Source organism: Heloderma suspectum, chromosome 3 (assembly GCF_057233095.1).
Source record: "Heloderma suspectum isolate Gila_16-S chromosome 3, 16-S_ref, whole genome shotgun sequence".
Classification (NCBI taxonomy): Eukaryota; Metazoa; Chordata; class Lepidosauria; order Squamata; family Helodermatidae; genus Heloderma; species Heloderma suspectum.
This window is the reverse complement of record NC_139460.1, coordinates 327,805,727-327,828,979: the sequence shown is the minus strand read 5'-3', so window position 1 is coordinate 327,828,979 and position 23,253 is coordinate 327,805,727. Positions and strand designations below refer to the sequence as shown.

The 23,253-nt window shown below is 47.1% G+C and overlaps 1 protein-coding gene across 4 annotated transcripts in view; it reads right to left on the bottom strand.

Moving 5' to 3' along the window:
• IL1RAP (interleukin 1 receptor accessory protein) overlaps window positions 1-23,253 on the bottom strand; it is an 89,707-nt gene that overhangs the window by 49,762 nt on the left and 16,692 nt on the right. For all 4 annotated transcript variants that reach the window (XM_084847809.1, XM_084847810.1, XM_084847811.1 and 1 more), the window contains one exon: window positions 12,212-12,279. In XM_084847809.1, the coding sequence (XP_084703935.1) occupies window positions 12,212-12,278 (67 nt within the window). In that variant the 5' untranslated portion in view covers window position 12,279. The remainder of the gene's footprint in view (window positions 1-12,211; window positions 12,280-23,253) is intronic.

Sequence of the window (23,253 nt, the reverse complement as noted above, 5' to 3'; positions counted from 1 at the left end):
CCTTTATATACTTTTTGGATGCTATAAAATATGTCCAAACTATTTTCAGTTTATATTATTTATATAAGAATTCTAAAGATAACTTTTCAACCTTAAATCTTCATTAAATCTTCATAATAAGATTATCGAATATTTTAGTTTTTCTCGAGATTAATGTGCATACTAACATACGTATCTAAATATTTTTGCTTTTTTTGACATGTTTCAGGTATGTTTTTGACACAAACATATTTCCTTGACATCATCTTGTCTTGTGAGCTTGTTTTTCTTATATATTTATAGTCTGGAGAGAGGCTTCTTGGTCACTTATCTGATGGTTCATTTGGCTTAATAGCTTTACGATAGTCAACTAAGTGAAAATCATAAACCTAAATTTAATATTGACACCTCCGTATCTGGATTCCTTTCTAAACAGTAAAAGGGTACTAATGATCTATTTCTAATGGCCTGGTACAATTGTCTCTCATCTGGCAAACCTCAGAGCTAAGACATTTTAATTACTCTTGGGTGAGAAGACCATACTGGGTGGTTTATGCATTGGAATCTCATTTTTAATTCCAGAATTCTCTTGGAGGCATTTGATTACAGAATGTCTTAATCGGGCAGTAGGGGTAAGATCATGCAAACATGAAAGATTTACTTTGACCTTCCACTCCAGGTGCCAATATTATATTCTTTAATTTGTGTTTAAATGTTTAATTACATTCATTATATTTGGCATATGTTTAGCTGCTTGACGAACTCTTTTTATCCCTCTCACTTCTGAACTGGTGTTGTATTTTATTTTATTGCCATGCTATTTTATCTTTGTACACCATTTTGGAAGCTACTTCAGTGGGTGAAGGGCAGTATAAGGAGTGTACGAACGAGGGGTGGAGAACCTCAGACCTGGGGGCCAAGGGGCTCCCCAGATTTATGCAGTTTTTCTTCCTTTCAAAAGGGTTGGAGGACTCTCCTAAGGCTTAGTTATTGCAGTAATGGCGTCTGTATTTTGTGTTTTTGCCCTCACGCCTTTGGCCCTGCCTGCCCCAGGACTTGGCCCCCCGAGAGCTTCTCTCAAACAGAATTCAGCCTTCAGGTTTTCACTGGTGTAAACAAGCAAGCAAACAAACCTACCTCACAGGGCTGCAGTGAGGATAAAACGGGACTACCTTGTATATACTGGCCTGGCCCCTTGGGGCCAGTAACAACTGGAATAACAATACAGTAAGAAAGATGAGAGCTTATGAATGTGTAGGGGATAAGCAGGTGATGTTTTAGAACTATCTCCCATGCACCTCTTTTAGAGAGTGTGATGTGGTAGTTAGGACCGGGGGTGGGGGGGCGCGGGGTAAGTCCCTGATGGAGCTCACTGAATGACCTTGGGCTTGTCACATTCTCTCAGCCAGCCTACCTCACAGGGTTGTTGCAGGGAGAAAGGGGAGAAGAACACTGCATGTCATCCTTGCAGGATGGATGGGTTGAAAATGTAAATGATTAATAAATAAAACTAAGAGCCATTCCATGAAGTTGAGGGCGTCGGGGGGGGGGGGGGAGATAAGGACAAAAAGAATCTTTTTGTAACACAGTTAATTTATGGGATCATGAACGCGTAGGAACGCCTCTATGGTTGAGACAGATGGCTCAAACCAGCGTTCTACTGTTATTAACAGCTGAAATTTCTACTCATTATAAAATCAAGGTGACTTATTCCAACCATATGGCACTTGGCACAGACAATCTACCTGGCAGAGGGTACAAAATTACTAAATTTCAGAAAAATCCAATTAAATAACAATAATGACTGAGACACACACTGCAATTCTGTGCACACGTCCCTGAAAGGAAGGTTCACTGAATCAATGGAATTTACTCTGGAGTTCCTTGGGGTGAACTGGAAGAAGCTTTCTAAAAGGAAATCATGGATACAAGATGTTGCAAAAACCACAGGCTGAAATAGTTTGCAAAAAGGACTGGGCAAATGTGTGGAATGCATACATACATATATAGACCTGTCGTGGGGGCTGGGTGACAGGAATGAATCTGAGCACGTGGAGACACTGAGCAGCTCAGAATGGGAACAGTCAGAACCGGGGGAGGCTCCATCCCTAGTGAGCTCGGATACAGCAAGGCCTTCTTCTCAAGGCCTTGGCACGCAGATGGCTCAGCCTGAGGGCCCTCCTTTCCTCCTCCATGAGAACCCAGGTCTCGGGAGAGGAGGAGAGTGAGGGGCGTGACTTGAGGGATGCTGGCGTCCGTCACACAGCGAACCGGGAAAAGTTAGAGGCAGAGCTCAGACGCCCCACCAGGTTGGCTACGCGTGATAGCCTATGTAGGAGGGAGCCGCTGTAAGGGAGGGACACCCCCACCCCCCAGCTAGTCCAGCCGGGAAGTTCTTGTTCAAACTGCCAGCAACTTCTCCAACTTCTACTTCGGCTCCTGTACTGGTATCCCTAATTGCGTGGAGTAGCAGTTTCCTTTGTAGCCAGAGAGTTTCCTAGAATTTGCATCTGTAAAGGACCGGTCGTTAACTAATGCAGTAGTGAGCCTGAAGCCTGGTATCTTGGAGTGTGTTGGTTGCGAAGGGGGAGGACGAAGGAACGTGACACTGTGTAGGGAGCATGGGGTGTGCACAGTGGCCCAGCCCACAACATCCCCATGTGTGCCACCCCCCATCTCTGTCCCCCAACCTTGCTGCATTGGGCAGGACATTCTGAAGGGGGCTTCTATGTGTGTTTGCCTGAAGCTGCCACACGACCAGGAACCCTGAGGCATTCAGCCACACACATGCAGAAACGCTCTTCAGAACACCCTGCCCAATTGCAGGATACAGAAGGGCTGCTCTTGCACTCCTCAGCAGTCTTCCCCAACCTGGTGCCCTCCAGATGCATTGGACTACAACTCCCATAATCCCCCAGCCAGCCATGGTTGGAGAAAGCTTTTCTTAGATCACAAAATCAGAGATTTGCTTGGCCTATGCAGAAATTTTTGCTGGAGAATTTAATTCATTTATATGAAGTTTAGTTTTATGTGCAGACCCCTTTATGCTTCCTTCTACCAAATGCATAAAGATCTCCCAAGTATAATCCTCCAGTTATACCTTTTCCAACCCTTGCCCTTCCCTCCCTTCTCTCCGTAACCCTTTTTCCATTTTTAAAAATTATTACTGTTGTAGCTTGTTATATACTATTGTGAAGTTTGTAAAAACAGAATCATTTGATCAAACAGAAGTAAATTTAAGAAGTCATAAAATACCCTTCCCAAATTTTTGTAACTTGTCTTTACCCTCACAACACTTCCACCACTTCGAACATTTTTTAAAAAGTCTACAGGCATAATAATAACACTGGGCACGACTAGAGCAAAGAAGCAGAACACCCATTAGCTTGGAACTGGACATGGCCCAAAGCCAAGAAGAGATCCGGCATCATTTCTGTTAACACAGAGAATATGTTTAACCATTGTGGCTGCCTGCCCAGGAAGGAAGGAAGTGGCCTCCTCTTCACGACTCAGCAGTGTACAAATCAAGATGAGACGACTTCAAAGAGATTATTTATTCTATCCAAATCATTTCTAGTTACCCTACCTTTTGACATCCAAACCAGTAATTAACCCCTGGTTTGTTGTTGGGTTAACTGCTGGGCTGTTTAACCCCTACACAACCCAGCAGTCTGGGTTCAGATGTCATGCTCCACAACCCACAAAGGAGTTGATTGTGGGTTGTGGCGTAAAGCAGAAGTGGATCTCTCCCACTTGTACCTGACAGTGCATGGTTTAATTAACCAATGGGCTATCAGTACATGTAAACAAGTCTTACCAGTCAGAAAAAGGAATGCTAAATAAACCTAGAAGGACAAATTCTATGATTCGTACAAGGCTGATGCTTATCAGGAAAAACTTCCTGACTGTTAGAGCAATACGACAATGGAACCAATTCCCTAGGGAGGTGGTGGGCTCTCCCACACTGGAGGCGTTCAAGGCGAAGCTGGACAGCCCTCTGTCAGGGATGCTCTGACTTGGATTCCTGCATTGAGGAGGGGGTTGGACTTGATAGCCTTGTAGGCCCCTTCCAAACCTACTATTCTATGATTCTATGTTAGCTGGTGTTAATCTGCTAGAGGAAGTTTCTTGAAAGGGTCATCATCTGGCTGCTCTCATTTAGGGATGGATGAATCTGTCAGCTTCACTTTTTCCTGCATTCAAATTTTTTTATATCTCAAGTTCATCCCAGGCCATATATGAAGGAATTTAAGAGTTTGAGCAAGTTCTTATCAAACAACATACTAAATGAAATTAGTATTGAAATTACTAATGAAATTAGCCCATCTGCACCGGCCAAATTCAATAGCTACAGCTATTCCTAGCATGGACAGGAATAGCTGTTAAAGATGAGGAGCCTGCCACTTTGCTAATCACTCAAAGCCCTGGCCCTTGATGGACGGATCTGTCAATTTTGCTTTCTCCCACATTCAGATTAAGTTCTTCCCATCTGATTTATGAAGAAAATTGCAAATGTGGGTAAGTCCTTATAAAAAACAAAAATCTTGTCCATGCCTGCTCTCATTTCATGTGCGCACAGATGCTATCACCTGGCTGGAGAGCTCTCAATATGGCTGCCCAGCTGTCCATGGCACTGAAGCACTATTTGTGGGCTTAGCTGCTCATCAGAGATGATTACCTGGCACTGTTTCCTTGTGGGCAACGTTTGATACCACTGACCAAGACCTGTTGGGGATCTCTACTATTTTTCTTGAAAGGAAGGACTCCTTCCTGGCTGAGCCATCTACAAAGGAGATGGAAGGTAGACTATCTGCCAGGTATGCTGGTTCACATCCTCTTAGAGATTATCTGGGCCACTTCAGATAATCTTGCAGGTGCGTGTGTGTGTGTGTGTGTGTGTGTGTGTGGGCGGGGGGCTCTCATACAAGTTTAGAATTTCCTTGATGTGTTAGCTTACTGGACATCAACACTGGAATAACCACTAACATCCTGGTTCTATACAGAATGCCTGATCTACCCCAAAGGAAACATTTTGGGGGAAATGGAATGCCAACAATTTACTACAGTTCACAACCATCCTGAAAGTGCAAGAAGCTTGTTCGAGTGTGTAACTCATCCACATGTTAAGCAATCTTTAAGTTGCTGCCCAAGATCTTTTTTGTGGAGGTCCTGTCTTGTCAGCCGAGTTCTTCGCCATCTGTCTCCCACCCCGACCATCCCATTCCAAGTGGTCACTGTCTTCCTTCAACTTGGTTTTTAGTAGCGCTGTGCCAAAAATTTCAGTGCCTCCATTTTCTGCATTTTGGGGGGCAGGGGATGACAACTCTGGAGAAAGAAGCTGGGAGAGGTGAGAATTTTCTCCTTGGGGAGGGGGACAGGATTTCCACATACCTTTTGAAGTGCAGGCAATTCTTGAGGGGTCTTCTTTCTATTTTGTTTTTTTTAACACCCCCTGCACTTGCAGGAACCCAGGACTCCTTTCCAGCCCAGCAGTTCTTTCTGAACTCCCAGGAGACCATGTGACCGCACCCTCTCCAATAGACATTCAGGTAGAACTGCCAGCTGGAGAAGAGTCCTGGGCTCCTGCAAGTGCAGAGGGAGGTTTGTTTGTTTTTAAAAAAATAAAAAATAGAAATAGAAATAAGACCCCTCAAGAATCGCCTACACTTTAAAAAGGTATGTGGAAACCTTGTCCCACTACCCAAGGAGAAAATTCTCCTAAATTCTCCTCCTCCCTGCAAAAGAGGCAGAAAAAACAATGCCTCTTTCACCGGGAGAGAAAAGGTTCCTGAAAATAGGGGGCAGGATTTGGCACAGCACTAGTTTTTAGTGTTAAACAGGGAGGACAAATAAGAACAGGTGGGTAGGGAACCCATCACCCCATTTACTACACTTTCTAGTAAATTCTGCTGAAGCAAAAGCCTTCCTCTGATCCCAGCTTGTTCCCAGAGGCCTTGAGGAGACCCAGGTGCACTGCTGAGGGAGAAGGGCTCCTCACTTAAGACGCACGCCCCCTCGGGCTCCCCGGGGCTTACCAGCAGGAAGCAGGAATTACAAGGTCCCCGTATGGCTCAGAGTCCACCGAGCCGAGTTGTGACTAAGACAAATCGGCCTGTCAGCAGCTCCGGTTAATTACATGCCAACCCGTTAATCCCGCTCTGCTTTGGGCCCATCTGTTTTCAGCACGGGAGCCCTTTGCCTGACAGCCCCCTCCCCCAACACTTCCCTGCTTTGCAAAGGAAGGGGGGGCTTGTCTAGTGGGAAGGGAAGGGCAGCTTTGTCAATGAGGCTCTTCACCCCTTTCCCTGGCTTCTGATTTGGCCATAGGGGACTCTGCGAAGCTCCCTTCGGCAACAAAACGGGTTTTCTTCCTTACCAGAAGCCAGCTTGGGTTTCCCCCATGTTTTCGGCCAATGGGGAGGATGCCTGGCATTTCTGCAGGGTCCGTGATGTGCCGCTACACATGGAATTGTGTCAGTGTGGTGCCATGTTCCTGCCCAGGTGGGCTCAGCATGGACACGGTGAAGAGTTTGCTAAAGAAAACCGGAGGGGCTTGGAGGAGAGAAGGAACTTGGCGTTCTGAAGACAGAGCAGGAGGCAAGACAAAAGTGTGGGATGGTGTAGTGAAAACCAAAGCATCGGCACAGTAATGCGGAGAGGGAGCAGACTAACAAGGGCCAGAAAGCCTGAACACAGAACACCAATTCTGGGCCACTTGCGCCAGCTGCCTGTACCTATCTGAGCCCAGTGTGACTGAGACCTGGATGGGCAATCAGGGAGGAGTCAGTCTCTCCCAGTTGTGCCCGCCGGAGCACTTGATTCAACATCAGGGTAGACCTGAGGGCTGGGAGGGGAGGTCTAGAAGCATTCTGTCTCTCTGCCAGGGCTTCAGCCCTGCAGTGGGCCTTGCAGGCTATAGCCAGGACTTGGGTAGAAGTCACCTGGGAGGGCCTGGGCCTATTCAGCCTCTGGAATGGCGGCGTCTGTGCGAGCTTCTCTCTGCCAGCGTTCCCAGAGCAGAGCCGGGGGAGTCACCGGACTCCCTGTCCACCTGCTGGTCTGGCCGTGGCAGGCAGGGAGGCTGGGAGCCGTCCGTGCACACCTGGCAGAGGTGGGCCGGGGTTTGCAGAAGGGTCGCCCAGGCTGAAGCATCACTGCTGGAGGGCTGAGCAGTGCCGCCCTGCTCAGGCAGGGCCTTGCTGGAAGGCGAAAGGGATCCAGAGGGGGTGTCCCACAGTCACGCCTTCCCCTTTTAAGCTGATGCAAAGGCGAAGAGCCTTTGCTAGGAACACCTCGTCTTCATTGCCTGAAGCCTTCTCTGTTTGGATCCATCATTGTCTGGGCTTTTGGAGGCACTCTGCACATGGACTCTCCCTTAATTGGAACTTTGGATTGCTAAAGGCTTGCCATGAAAAGTACTGTGAGGCTTTTCATAGACTTCAACTCTCATTTGCTGTGGATTGTGTGTCTTTGTTTGTCATCAGCTCAACATACCGGCAGGCTGGGTTTGATCTATGACTCTTGGACTTCCTTCTGCCTGGACTCATACAGCATAGAGCTACCAATGCAAAAGCGGTGACACGGGGTCCTTGTGTGTCTGTGTTTACCCTTCCCTTGGTCTTGAACATGTAGCCTGGAGTTAACAAAAGATTCAAAGTTGAACTAACTCTCTATGGGTGTGGTTTGTTTAGGCCTTTCAAGAATTTATCCCTTGATTGCCTGACGGATCATTCGAGGAATCATTTCCATTCCTTGTCCGGGGTTTGGAATCCCATGTATGGATTGCCTGAGTTATATACACCAGGAATCCCAAGTCCCTTCCCTTATGTTCAGAGCCGTGGAGATGGCAACGGGGAAACCACATTGATGAGGATCTCAGTCACTGTGGTAGTGTTTAGTTTTGGACTGTTCTGGAATTACATAGAGCCTATAGCTACACTTCCTGGCATATAGAAGGGGAAGAAATGGAAGCAGTGACAGATTTTACTTTCTTGGGCTCCAAGATCACCGCAGACAGTGACTGTAGCCATGAAATTAAAAGACGCTTGCTCCTTGGGAGGAAAGCTATGGCCAACCTAGACAGCATAGTAAGAAGCAGAGACATCACCTTGCCGACAAAGGTCCGTCTAATCAAAGCTATGGTTTTCCCAGTTGCTCCTGAGTGCCCCCTCCATGGTAGAGCTCATTCAGCTCCATGGTTGACCCCAGGGCTGACAGTGATGAAGCAAAATAAGAGATTGATTGAGTGCAGATGGAGAAAAACTCCTAGTGGATGCAATTGAATGCTGGTGTGTGTCTATGGCCAGGTACATTCAGGGGCAGTTGCTAAAGTCTGTTGTTAAAAAAACATGGGGGGAAGGGGTCGGGGGAGACACTCTCCTGCTGCAGTTGCATGAGGTTATATGAGCCATGCATCTGACGAAGTGGACTATAGTCCATGAAAGCTTATGCCATAGGGGATTCGTTAGATTTTAAGGTGCCACAAAATTGTTGTGCTTGCTGCAACAGACTAACACAGCGACTCTGTCTGGAAAATGGGGCTATCTGTATTTTTAACCTGCAAAAGACTCATCTTTATGAAGGCTGCGGTGCTCATGGAAGGCTTGCAGGCCCTGGTCCTACGCCGTTGACCAGGGACTAGCCTTTTGGAGCATGTGACCCTCTGTTATATGAGTTGCACTGGCCGCCAGTTTCTGGGCATGACTGAAAGGTCGTTGCCTTGGGACCAGGATAATGAAAGGACCGTCTCCTCCTATATGATCCTGTCCAGGTGTGAGTGTCACCTGGGGAGGCACAGCTGGTGGCATCCTGCAAGAGGCTTTCCCAGTTGCGGCCCCCACTCTGTGGAACTCCCTTCCCCAGGGAGAGCGGCAATACATCCCTGCTCGCGGCTGCAGATGTTTTTATTTAGACAGGCCTCTGGCTTCCCTCCTTTCCCCTGGCTTTCTGAAGATCTCCACACGCCCACACACGGCATGCTCACAATCCTCCCCTTCACAGGCCCGCCAACTTGAGCGGGGGGCACATGGCCTGTGTCCAGGATTACAGCATCTTTCCTGCAAGCCCAGTGTCTCAACAGGAAGATTCGGAACTTTCCGTCTTTGCGCAAAGACACACTGCGAGACAGAGTTTCCTTTTGTGTCCCTTCATAGGAAGGAACCTTGGGAGGGGGGCAACAGGGCTCACATTCTGGACATGGCACTTAATCATGCCACTCTCCATGGTGGTTCCTTGAAATGCCAAGCGGGCAGATCAGGATGATTAACAGTGTGTGCGCGTGTGCACAGTGATGGTAGACTGCTTGAAGTGCCCAGAGTTCAAAGCACCAGTTTAGTTTTTTATATTCGATTCTGTCTAAGGCAGTTTTGGAAGTCTCTTCCAGCTGTGCTATGGAGTGTGCAAACATCCTTTCGCTTCTGCTCCTGTTTCTTTCCCTCTGCCTCCCCCCGCCCCCAATCTTGTCTAATCGATCTGAACAGGATGCTTTAGGGGTGAGGAAACAAATCTCTCTTGCCATCTTGAACGCCATGAACCACCTCTTGCTATTATCTGCCCGCCTCCGACAATTTCCATCACGCTCTCTCAAGGCGTCTTCATTTCTGCCATTTGAGGTAGAACTGTGTGCAAACTGCCTCTCAAAATTCTCCCCCTTATTTGTGGGCAGAGAAATTGTGAACCTGGGGGTGGGGGCAATTTCACCAAATTTCTCCAGGGTGAGAAGACATCCTGAACAGTTGCTTACCGCTGCCTGCATTTTTGGACTCTCCTTGGGGAGGTGGCTATGGGGACGGACAGGGTGGACATCTGCACTCCAGCGTTACCACTACACCATTGGTCCCAGGGGAGCCTTTATGGTCCCTTAGGAGTTGCTCAGGATGGGTTGCACCCCAGGGGTGCATCAAGATGTTGATACTGAAGTGGCTCATGACTTCTGCCCCAGCTGTGTTCACTTACGGCCAAGCTGACCCTACCACAGAGCTACAAGGGGCACAGCACCCACAAAACAACAACACTTGCAAATTACACCAATGTCATCTGCTCTATGTGGTTGGCATCATTTATTCCAAGCCCAGGGTGGTTAACACATGCGTGCTTACCACCTGACAGCTTCAGCTTCAGGGCAAGAGTCAAGATTTGCATGTGTGAAAAGGGTTGTCACTAGAGCTTTCGAATCACCAAAACCCCACCTATATTTTTTCTAATGGATGTGCATGCGTGAACCAGCCCATGGGATTTTATAGCTGTAGGCCTGTTCAACCAGGATGCAAAGAACAGCAGTTAGCTCCACGTATCCAAGAGACACGTCTATTTTTTAATTTAGCCTTTTAAAAGATGTAGTTTTCATGGTTTTACTGTTTTAGGGTTGTATTGTTTCATTTTGTTGTATACCACCTAGACAGCTTTTTGTCAGGGTGGACACTGAGCCCATAGCAACCCAGAGTAGTTCTGATTCTGAGGAAGAGGAGTCGCTCCTGGGAGAGCAGCACGCTCCTCTTTCCCAGGGCCAACAGCTGACGGAGATTCCTCCCACCAGCATTCCTAGCTTAGATAGCAGTCCAGGGAGTGACAGAGTGCGGATAGCAGACTTGGTGGACGTGTGACGCTGATGCAGAGAGCGGCGCCAAATGGAGGGCACAGAAAGGAGGTGTAGTGCCCAGCTGGCGCGCAAACAAGGGCTGCGCCCAGAGGCTCCAAGGGAAAAGGGGAGGGACTCTCCCTAGTCCTTAAGTTCAGGGGTCTGCCAGTGATTCCCTTTCAAACGGGGACCAACTGTTCCAACTTAGGGCATTGGTACTGTGCTGCTCAGATCTAGCTGCAAACTGTAGAGTTGTTAAGTTGTAAAAGAAGAATAAAGCTTGGAAAGGAATCCCTTTGTCTGTGTCTGGACTTGGCTACTGGATTAGACTGAGAGAGGCCTCCAAGGAGCCCTTGACACTTTTTAGCAGAAAAGGTGGTCTATAAATGCTAATGACACTCAGCTCTACCTCTCATTCAAATCTTCACCAAGGTTCGCCGTAGAATCCCTGTCCAAATGTCTGGAGACCGTGAGTGGCTGGATGGGGAGGAATAAGCTGAAGCTGAACCCTGACAAGACCGAGGTACTTTTGGTGGGAGACAAGAGGAGGCTGGAGGATGTTGACCTGGTGTTGAATGGGGTACGGCTACCCTTGAAAGACCAGGTCCGCAGCCTGGGGGTCATTTTGGACTCCCAGCTGTCCATGGAGGCTCAGGTGTCAGCTGTGAGCCGGACAGCGCTGTATCAACTCCATCTGATACGGCGGCTGCGCCCCTACCTTCCCGACCATCTGCTCCCATCGGTAGTACATGCCCTGGTCTCCTCTCGTTTAGACTACTGTAATGCGCTCTACGTGGGGTTACCCTTGAAGACGGTTCGGAAACTGCAGCTGGTACAGAACGCGGCGGCTTGCCTGATTAAAGGCAGCCGCCGGCGAGATCACATCACTCCAGTGCTGAAGGAGTTGCACTGGTTACCAGTTGTTTTCCGGGCCAAATTCAAGGTGTTGGTTTTGACCTTTAAAACCCTATATGGTTCCGGCCCAGCCTATCTTAAGGAGCGCCTCCAGCAACACCAGACAGGCCGCTTAACAAGATCAGCCTCGGATGGCCTTCTCTCTGTCCCATCAGCCAGGACAGCTAGACTGGTGGGGACGAGGGAGAGGGCCTTCTCTGTGGTGGCCCCCACTCTGTGGAACTCCCTCCCTAGGGAACTCCGTCATGCCCCCTCTTTAATGAGCTTCCGTCGTGCATTAAAAACGTGGTTGTTCAGGCAGGCATTTGGGGTGGGTTAGGGTATTTTTTTAAAAAAAAATTTATGGTAAAATTTTATTGTTTTAAATTGTTTATGGTGGGTTGTACATCGCCCAGAGTGGCTGGGTGACCAGTCAGATGGGCGATTAATAAATTAAATAAATAAATAAATAAATCAGTCAATCGACCAACCCATCAGAGGGCTTTGGGCCTGAATATCTCAAACAGCAACCCCTTAAGCCACATGACAAAGCACCTTGAAGACTGTCAAAAGCAAAGGCATTTTCAAAGGGGAAAAAGACCGAGGCCTCCACCGAGCATCTCCAAGCTCTTGGGTACGCTGAAGGCAGCTCTTTGGATCCCAGGCCCTATTTTTGGGGTCAAACGCCAAAACTCCCCATGCTCCTCCACATGGCCACAGGCAAGCCGTCCTGCCCGAGGCAAAGCAGCATGGCTCACTCACCAGATGTGCTGCTCAGGTCAATGTTGCAGAGCCACAGAGCAACCAGCAGGAGGCAGCAAACCTTCATCCTGCATGGATGGAAAAAAACAGAAGGGTTATTCCAGCTATTCTGCAGCAGGGATCTCCATATCCAGGGGCCTGGCCAGGCATTTTAAAAGACTCAGGCCACAGGACACAAATCTGCATATGCTAATTTGTTTATTTATGTATCACATTTATATACCGCCCAATAGTCGAAGCTCTCTGGGCAGTTCACAACCATTAAAATCATAAAATGCCACATAAGATACAATATAAAAGTTTTAAACTACATAAAAATAATAACCAAACAGGACTTAGCAGCAATGTAAAGATTTAAAATACAGTAACAGATTTAAAATAGGTAACTGAAAAAACTAAAATGCCTGGGAAAATAAGGTCTTCACCTGGTGCTGAAAAAGAGCACAGTGCAGGCACCAGGCAAACCTCTCTGGGAAACTCATTCCACAACCGGGGTGCCACCGCAGAAAAGGCCCTCTTCTTAGGAGTCATCCAACTCACTTCCTTTGGCAAGAGCTCCCAGAGAAGGACTGATGAAGATGATCTTATAGTGCAGGCAGGTACATATGGGAGGAGAAAATCCTTCAGAGAACCTGACCCAAGCTGTATAGGGCTTTGAATGTTAATACCAGAATTGGGCTTGGACATGGCCTGGCAGCCAGCACAGATGGAAGAGTACTAGCATAATATGATCATGCTGGCCAATCCTCATTAACCATCTCACTGCCCTATTTTGGACCATGTATAACACACTGCAGTAATCCAGACAAGAGGTTATCAGAGAATGGGTAACTGTAGCTAGGCTATCTCTGTCCAGATGAGGACGTAGTTGTGTATTGGCCTAAGCTGAGAAAAGGTGCTCAGTGCCACCAAGTCCACCTGTGCCTCAAGTGAGTTCTGAGTCCAAGAGCAGCCCCAAATTCTGAATCTGATCCTTTAGGGAGAGTGCAACCCCCTCCAGAACAGGTTGAACATCACCTAGCCGGATAGAAGAACCACCCACTAATGGTACCTCCGTCTTGTCTGGATTGAGTTTCAGTTTATTGGCCTTCATTCAGTCCATTACCATGCCCAGGCACTGATTCAGAACAACCAAGATGATCAGGGGACTGGAAACAATGCCCTATGAAGAGAGACTGAAAGAACTGGGCATGTTTAGCCTTGAGAAGAAAAGACTGAGGGGAGATAGGATAGCACTCCTCAAGTACTTGAGAGGAAGGCCAGGATCTCTTCCCGATCATCCCAGGGTGCAGGACACGGAAGAATGGGCTCAAGTGACAGGAAGCCAGATTCCGGCTGAACATCAGGAAAAACGTCCTGACTGTAAGAGCAATACGACAATGGAACCAATTCCCTAGGGCGGTGGTGGGCTCTCCCACACTGGAGGCATTCAAGACGAGGCTGGACAGCCATCTGTCAGGGATGCTCTGACTTGGATTCCTGCATTGAGCAGGGGGTTGGACTCGATGGCCTTGTAGGCCCCTTCCAACCCTACTATTCTATGATTCTATGAACCACTGCCTCACCTGGGTTTGGTGAGAAAGAGAGCTGGGTGTCATCTGCATATTGATGGCACCTCAGCCCACCCCTCTGGATAACCTCCCCCAGTGGTTTCATGTAGATGTTGAACAACATAGAGGATAAAATAGAGCCCTGTGGAATCCCATAGCATAATTGCCAAGGCACAGAACAACAATCCCCCTGCACCACCTTCTGGAATCGGCCATCCAAGTAGGAGAGGAACCAATGCCGTGCAGCGCCTCCAACTTCCAACCCAGACAACATATCCAGAAGGATACCATGGTCGATGGCATCAAAAGCCACTGAGAAGTTCAAGAGAATCAACAGGGTTGCACTCCTGCTGCCCCTCTCCTGGCAAAGGCCATCCCAAAGGGTGACCAAAGCAGTTTTCAACCCAAGACCAGGTCTGAAGCACAAATGAAATGGATCTAGATCTAGATAATCTGGGTCTATGTATTCAAGTTCCGAAATAATTACTAGGATTTATTTAAATTTTGCAAGAGGCAAAGCCAGCCAATGAGTTTCTCACTCAAATCATCTCATATAAAATGAACTTGTCAATTAATTTGCACCCTGATCCAGATTATCCCAAACCAGTAGTTCCACTTCAACTGTAATTAATTTGCAATGGTGTTTAAAAAATGCAGAAAAGAAAGCGGCTGGCAGCTTTTTTCATGAGCATTTCTGCATAAACACACACAAACACACATCTAAAAATGGCAACTTCTGTAACAAAATGGGAGTTTCAAAAATTTGATAGAGTGCTACCACCACAGCACGTTAAGAGCAAATCTGGGGTTCGCTCCCAATTAATTTCACAATTTTCATCTAGGCCCCGCTCCAAAGTTTAAGCAATTCCCCTTCAGTAAATCACCCCCATTCATCAATCATCATTACCTCCATAGATTCAATTCAAAATAAAACAAACTGGTGCACAGTTCCACCAGAGGGGGGTTGAAAATGCTGGCCAGAGGGCTGGAGGGGAGGCAGAAAAGGCACAGGAAAGAAGACTAGGAAGGGGAGGGGGAGGGGAGGGACTGCGTTGGGGTGGGGATCAGAGAGAGGAGGGAAGGCGCACAGACTGGCCAGCATGGAGGAGACAAGGGAGCCTGGAAGGAAAAGGGGGAGGGGGTGGCGGAGGCAGCGATGCCTCTCGCCCTTTCTCTGCTCTGCAGTTTGCGATGGGAGAGGATGGTCTAGGGAGTCCTGTGAGGCTGACTCCCCGTGGCCCAAAGAGGGGTGACACAAAGCCCCAAGAAAGGCAACTGTTCAGTAGTAAAATCATGTACGGTGCACATCGGGACCAAAGTTTCACAGCTGATTCTACTGTGTTCCCCACCCCTGTTCTGCACCTTGGCAAATTAGGCGGGAGCGTACAACACGGACTTCAGCAAGCGTGTGTGCACACTTTTATTTGGGCAGATCCTTCCCCGAATTCAAGACATTTGCCTGTGCTGCATATGCTCAGGCCCACATTCTTCAGGTTAGTTAGGTTCGCAGTCGTCACTGCACGGGGGCGGGGTCTGAGTTCCCCGTGCTCCAGCACCTCTCTGAGCTTGCGCTTCAAGCCAGGAGGACTTCAAATGCCAGTCCTCTGGCAGTCTACGCTCTCTTCCCAGATCGCTTCACATTAAGCACTCTTCCCATGCACCCAGGATTTCTCTGAGATGCTACTGCTGCTGCTGCAAACTGACAGTTCTTGGACATACTCATTATGCTGGCTTTCCCTTGATGCCGCCAGATCATTAAGGAAGGAAACCAGCCAGGGCAGCGAAGACCAAGCCAGTCAAGAGACAAGCGCCTGCTCTATTCCGTGCATTTCAGCTTCCAAAGGTGGCAAAAATAAATAAAATAAAAGCAGAGGCTGCAACATAGACAGGTCACTTCGTAGCCAGGAGAGCTGAAATTCTGTACAGGGAGCCACTTCTCTGGACCAAATTCATTTAAATGTTACTGGGGCAGACACATAAATAAAGTGTGAGGTGGGTCTAAGTTCTACAACAGAAGGCAGAGAGGGATGAAGAGAGAACTCCTCCCGCCCCCTGCCCCACACATCGCCTCCCTGTGCTCCTGGGCTTCAGGCACTTTTCTCCCAGAGCGTTTCTGCCCAAGGCCTTCATTGTGTACTTGTGATTCCTCATTCATGGTAGTTTGCAGGTGCTTTACACAATGTCGTCATCCCCCAGGGTCTCTCCCATGCTTTGCGACCATTTTACTGTTTCGTTTTCTAATGAGGAAAGTCAGGTACTTTTGTGAATGGCGGCATGAAATCCTGGTGTATCTGTGCAATTACACTATACCACAGTGCCACCTAGTGGTTACGTAATGAAACATACAGAAAAGGCAGAGAAAGAAAACCCCTGGAAAAAACATGTGTAAAGGAGCCGATCTTAATCCCACAAAGAATCCAGAAGCAGAAGCCTCGGTAAAGTGGCGGGTTGAAAGCCCCATGTAGAAAAGCCTCCAGCCAAGCTTGCTTCTGATTGGACAAGAAATGCAGTTGCCCTATCATAGCTAGTTTGGCCCTCACAAATAGCAGATGTGATCTGCATTTCAGACTGCACTTGAGGGTACTCAGGATGGAATGCTCCCATCATCGTCATCATCATTATTATTATTCCAGCACATAGAAAATCAGCATGTCAGGAAGAAGGTTGGACCTTTCCCCCTGATATGCTAGTCTTCTGCATGCAAGGATTTATTTTATTTCATTTTTAAAGAGGATTCAATCATGCAAGCCGCCCCACTTACAAGCTGTTGTGATACAGTCAAGAAGCTTGACTGCCTCATCTGTTGTTTGGGAGAATAGGCACCAACCTCACCAGAATTTCTTTGGAATGGAAATGCAGCAAGAGCCACAAAAGAAAAAAAAGACAAAAGATGCTGAAGAAAATAGTAGTAATTTGTTGACAAACATGCTCTCCGAAAAGACAGAGAAACTCCTCCTTCAGAGGGAAGTAGTAACTGCTGCTTCTGACAAAGAGCTGTTACACTCGAAACAATACGAGAAAATTGGAGTGCTGTGGTAAATAAATTATGCTATTTTCTTCAGAAGTTTGCAAAGCATGTCTCTTCTCTTGCCTTTTGTGGTGCTGCGCTCTCTCATCGCCCCCCCCTCCATTTCTGAAATCAGCCAGAAGAACCCTTTACAGTCTCCACCCCAGTCCTTAGCCCATCTTTAAAAAGGGGGCAGGGGAAAGAAAAATGCATGCTGCTTTGAGTGCCTGATGGTGGAAAAAGAATTATAAACATAAATAAATAACATACCAATTTATACAAATAACGGACTAAATAATGATAATACTACATGACATGTATTTCTGAATAATTCTGTTGAAGAGGGAATTCTGGCAGCAGGCAGAGCTGAATGTGAGCCATGCTATGCTTGCTAAAATTCTCCCTTCCGCATAACGCTTAGAAAGCGCAGGAACTTTGATGCCGCCCTTTGCACTTGGTCAGCGCAAAGTCCGCCCTTTGCACCTGGTGAACCACTAGCACAAGCGACCCTGGAAGAAGTGGCCATCTCAGCTCCTGCCCTGAGCCTGGGCCTCTTTCCCCTTTTAAGGAAAGCCTGCGGTGCCTTTAAACATTACCACAAAGCTGCAAGAGATGCTTCCCTCTGGGTTTGCCCCACAACACTGCAGCACCGTTTAAACGCCCCTCCTCCAGGGGCCCCTGCCAGATGAGGGGAGGTGAGTGGCAACTACAGAGAGGGCCTTTTCACTGGTGGCACCCTAACTGTGCAATGCCCTCCCCAGAGAGGCTCATTTGCGCCTACACTGTGGTCGCTTCGGTGTCAGGTGAAGGAAGACCCTTCGCTTTTCCCAGGCCTTATAGCGCTTCAGATTTGTTTTTAAATGTGTTGCATTTTTAGATCTTTACCTGGCTGGCTGGCTTTTACTCTGGTTTTATTCTGTTTTAAACTTCTGAAGGTTTTATATTCTGTTTTATCATGTTGTATTTTTAATTTTTGTGAACCACCAGGGAGCTTTCACTACTGGGTGGTATAGAAATGAAATAAACAGCAACAGCAGCAATAAATCTCAATTATTTACAGCCTTCCCTAGCTCATAAATAATTGCAATTAATTATAGGCTGCTCCATCTTCCTGTTCCTTGTATTGCTTCGTATCGTTATTGTAGTTTTTAATAGTGTATTTTAAATATATTTGTATTGTTACTGAAATTGTTTTAAACTGTATTTTTAATAGTGCATTTAAATGTGATTTTTAATATTTATATGTGAACGGGTTAGAGTTTTTTTATATTAAGTGTTTTAGAAGTATTAGAAATAAACAATAAATAACCCCGCCACCACATGGGAAGAAGGGCTGACTGTGTAAAGCACTGAACCCATGGGAAAGATTCAAGTGACCAGCTCCACTTGCATATTTGGGTCATTTACACACATCCTTGACCACTTCCACAGTGGCATGGGGTATCCACTCACAAACAAGAGGTCCCCGGCTGTCTTGGGTGGAGACCATGTCAAGGGGCACCCAAATCGGCTGTTATTCTGGTTGCTTTTGCTGCAAATTTCTCTTTGCTTGTTTCTGAAGGACCTTCCAAAGCCCGCACCTCAAGTTATTCTCTGGGCTAGGACTAACAACAAAATGCCATTCAGCAAACATACCCTTAGCAACGAAAGCCGAATGCCCTGGCAACCAGCTGTCAAACGAAACACAGAAAATCCACTTTAATTTTGCTTTGAACACCTATGGCGCTATGAAGCCGCTATGAAGCGGCTGTGGAGCCCAAAACAGCCTGCAGAGACGTAACTGACCCAACCAAAAACTATACTTGGTCCATCCTCTAAAGATATTTATTTAAGTTCTCCACCCTCCCCACACCTGCTATCAGCTGCTATTAGCATTAACATCTCGGATCTCTGGTTGTTCGGAGAACTCTGGCACAAATGTTCAGAAGCGAGTCCCTACTGCTTAAGGCTGGCACCAAGGCTACTTTTCTGCCATGCTCAATAAAGCATTCTGGATAAATCAAAAGACTGTACAGGATTCTAGAACCAACCAGTTCTCCAGACATGGTGGTGATATCGATCCCCTGTTAATAGTCTCCATTATTTGGGACTCATCAGACAGTCTCTCTTCAAGTAAGCAGTTGCCAGCTGCTGGGATAAAGCCATTCTGGTAGCCTGGCACAACCAGGGGGCAGAACCTGGAGTCATTCTGGGCACAGACCCAGTAGTTTCCAGTGCCTCTGAAGCCCAGCACAAAAGCTATCCAAGGTGTACAGCTAAAAAGAAACCACCCCTGCCTTGCATTCAACCAGAAATAGACAATTAATGTATCTTAACCAAATGTTAGATCATTATAAGATATCACCTTACCTATTTTGGCAAGCTATAGACTAATTATGATTTTAAAAATGTAAAAAAAAAAAAGGTTTTCTTCTTAACTGATTAAATTTATATAAATGTACCTACTGCAATCTTTAATATGTAATTTTAGCATATGTGAGAAAATGGAAGAACTTCCTACTGCAGTTAACACACAGAGCCTTGACTTCAGCCAGGAGCTTTCAACTTTACAGCAACCCATCATTCTTACAATTGGGAATAAAAACATAGTTTGACTTTCAGTTAGAAGCTACTAACTGCTAATTTTTGTCACAAACTGGAAAGAAAAGATACATTTATATTTCTATTCTCATCACTTCTGGTGCAAGGAGAAGGGCACCAGTCCTTTGGTACACCTCAGGCAACATCAAAATAGGTAAGAGCTCCTAACAGCACAATCCTTAAGGATGTTTAGACAGAAAAAAAGTCCTACAAAAAGTCCCAGCATAGCTGGCTGGTGGGATGCTGGGGGTTGTAGGACTTTTTTCTGTCTAAACATGCATAGCATTGCGTCCTAAATCTGGTATTTTCTCTGGCCGAGATTTCCACAGTTTAATCAACAGGGAAAACAATTACTCTGAGCTAAAATCTTGGTTGGTTACTTGCACTAATTAAATCAATTCAAGGAGTGGTTTTCAGGCCTGCTATCTTCAAGGAACATTCCACATCTACTTATTTGCCAAAGACCCTGCGCTCACGCCTCGCTTGTGGACTTCCCAGAGCCATCTGGTTGGCCACTGTGGAAACAAATGCTGGATCACAGCAAAGGCCACATCAAGTCCAGCAGGGCTCTTCTTATGTTCCCTACATTTCCTCTGCAGAGGTCAAGAGTTGCTCCTGTTACCTTCCCTGCTATGCAAAGTCACATGCATGACGCCCTACACTGGAATACAGGCAAAAACTCTTGGTATGTTCCTGGAACTGAATTGGTGACTCAACTCAAAACCAGAGAGAAAACAGCTGCCCCTCCGCAAAAAAAAAGTTCTGCAAGAACTAATGGATGCTGAGAAAAGGTCCTTCATTCCCTTCAGGAAATGTTTTCGTGCTTTATTGTCTGGAGCTACAGAAAAGGAACACCCCCCAAAAAAGGATTGGACAATGGAGAAAATTACTGTAGCAGAAGCCATCTGGGCTCCATTGAGCGGAGAATGCAAAGTGCTTTCCGCTCGGCTGGATTGCTCTTCCGGGGGCGACTGGAGGCTGTGAATGTCGTTTGCGATGTCATTTGAGTTTATCAGGACCTTTGCAGACAGTTCAGTGGCACAAGGCATTTGCACCTTCAGAGACAAGCCCCAGAGAACAGACCAACGGTCACAATGACTAGCGCCCATCGGCAAGTCATCAACATCATGCACCGAAATTAAAAAATGGATGAACTTTCAAGGTCATGATGTAATATTTTTAATTTTTATTAATTTCAGATTTCTTAGTAGAGATCATTGCCGATCCAGTGGTCCCAGAGATACAAATTAGTCAAGGAAATGCTTTTGACTGCACATACTTCCATGATGGCAAACTATTTCTGTTTCCTTTTCAGTCACACAAAGCTCTTCAGATAAATGGAGAGGCCATTCCACAGTACCTGTTCTGCAGGTGGCTGCAAAGGCTGCTGCTGCAATTGTACCTGTGGAAATCAATTCACATTCTATTCCCAGCTAGCCTCTTGCAACCTGCTAGGCCCTTTGGCACTTGAGACTCACGCTTGATTGTCACGGTGCAGCATGCAAGAGGAGGATCACAACCACCTGAGAACTGATCTGCTGGATCCCATCATGTTATTCCAGCACTTTCCCCGCAACCAGATGCCTCCCAGAAGCACACAAGCAAGGCATGAAAGGTATGCTGAAGCACAGTTGTGCAGGCATCTACTCTGCATGGGGAAGGTCCCAGGTTCTATCCTAGGCAGTATCTCAAGATAGGACAAGGAAAAGACTCCTGACCGAAAGCCCAGAAACACTGTAGATAGTATTGAGCTAGACAGACCAATGGCCTTGTATAGGAGAAGCTTTTTCTGTTCACACAGCCACTGTGGGTATATTCCTGGCTGCCACCACAAATTCCCCCTCCTCTAATTGGAGGTTTGTTGCAGTGTGTGAAGGGAGAACTCGCAGAACCCTATGTTCCTCTACAAGCTACAACCATCATTCCCGATGTGAAGAGGCTAGAGACTGAACCCAGAACCTTCTGCATGCAACACAGGTGCTCTACAACAGAGTCAGAGACTCTCGAGAGAGCAATCAGTATGCACCATCTTGCACTTTTAGAGATGGGAAGAGCGGGAGGGACATCCTTCATCAATATTTATCAGCTGAGAGGGAACAATACCACTGATCAGGCAAGGTCAATGCAGTTGTTGTTGGTGCCGAATGACAAGAACACACAATACAGACATCACAAATACTGCAGAGGTCGTGGAACAGGGGGCCAAGTCTATGTTGGGCCACAATGCCTGGAAGTGGAACAGATATTTTGGGTCTCATCAAGCATTCCAGCTACAATATCCAGCTCCAGGCACCTTGTTCACCAGCACCATTTCCAACGCACAGAAGGGACATGTGACCTTCACTGTTAGTCCTCACAACTAGCATGCCATGAACCGCCACACAGAGGAAGCCAACCTCCGAGCAGCAAATGTTGAGGCAAATAAAAGGAGAGGGCTGTTGTCGTCATGCCCACCTTGAGGGCTCCCTGGATGTACCTGGCAGGCCAGCATGCCATGCAGGATGCTGGACTCAATGGGGCTCTGGGCTGATCCAAGATGGCCATTGCCATTTCATTAACAGTCCCATGATGCAGGTTATGCATTATTCACTATTCTTTGCAGACCAGGCAAGGAGAGGATTAAAAGCTTAAGCACAGCCCTGCTGGATCAGACCAGAGGCCTCTCTAGGCTAGCATCCCATTTCTCAAAGAGGCCCCTCAACTGCCAAGGGTCCATGCAGTCCAGCATTCTGTTCCCACAGTGGCCAACCAGCTGCCCATGGGAAGCCCGCAAGTAGGACATGAGTCAACAGCACCCTTTTGCCCATGTCCCCCAGCACTATGTACTGGTGTACATAGGCATACTGCCTCTGATATTGGAAGCAGCATATAGCCCTCAGGACTAGTAGCCATTGATAGCCTTCTCCTCCTCCACAAATTTGTCTAATCCCCCTTTAAAGCCATCCAAACTGGTGGCCATTACTGCATCTTGTGGTATCAAATTCCATAGCTTAACTGTGCACTGTGTGAAGATACATATCCTTCTGTCTGTCCTGAATCTCCTGCCATCCAGCTTCATGGGAGGACCCTGCTGGGTTCTAGTATTATGAGAGAGCCTTATAGATCCACTTTCTCCACACCATGCATAACACTGCAGACCTGTGTCATGCCCCTTCCTTAATTGTCCCCCCCCACAAGCTAAGAAACCCCCAAAGTTGTATCCTTTCCTCATAGGGGAATTGTTCCACCCCCGTGCACATCTTGGTTGCCCCCCTTTTTTGCACCTTGACCAGCTCTTATTGAAAGGCTTGCCCAAGGACAACACACTGCATATGTGGCAGAAGTGTAGCTTGAACCCATGACTCCCTCATCATCCACAAGAGCACACAGCTTCTCAAATTTAGAGCCAAAGCTAACAGGCCAAGGCTTCATTACCTGCCCAGAACATGAGGCTAAGGGCATCAGAACCCCTCCTCCCCCATGAGACCAAAGCTCCACCCAGCCCAGCACCCCATTATTATGTTACTTATTATTTCCAAGTCACGTTTTGGCCAAAAAGGGCCCATAAGCACAGCACATAAGATACAGCCTCCTCTTGCCCCCCAGCAACTGATTCTTGGTGGTATTCTGCCTCTGAACACGGACACTCCATGTAGCCATCATGGCTAATAGCCATGAACTGATATCTCCTCCTCCATCGATGTGTCTGATCTCCATTTAAAGCCATCTAAGCCAATGGCCATGGGACAGGTTAATTATGTGTTGTGTGAAGAAGAATTTTCTTTAGAATGACAGAATTGTTGGGAAGGAGGAGGAGGAGAAGATTCCAAAATGGCAAGTCATTAATGGGTTCTGGAGGAACTGCACCATGCCAGGGTCAATGTTTGTTACTAATGCTTAGAAAGTAAACAAACAGCTGGCTATTG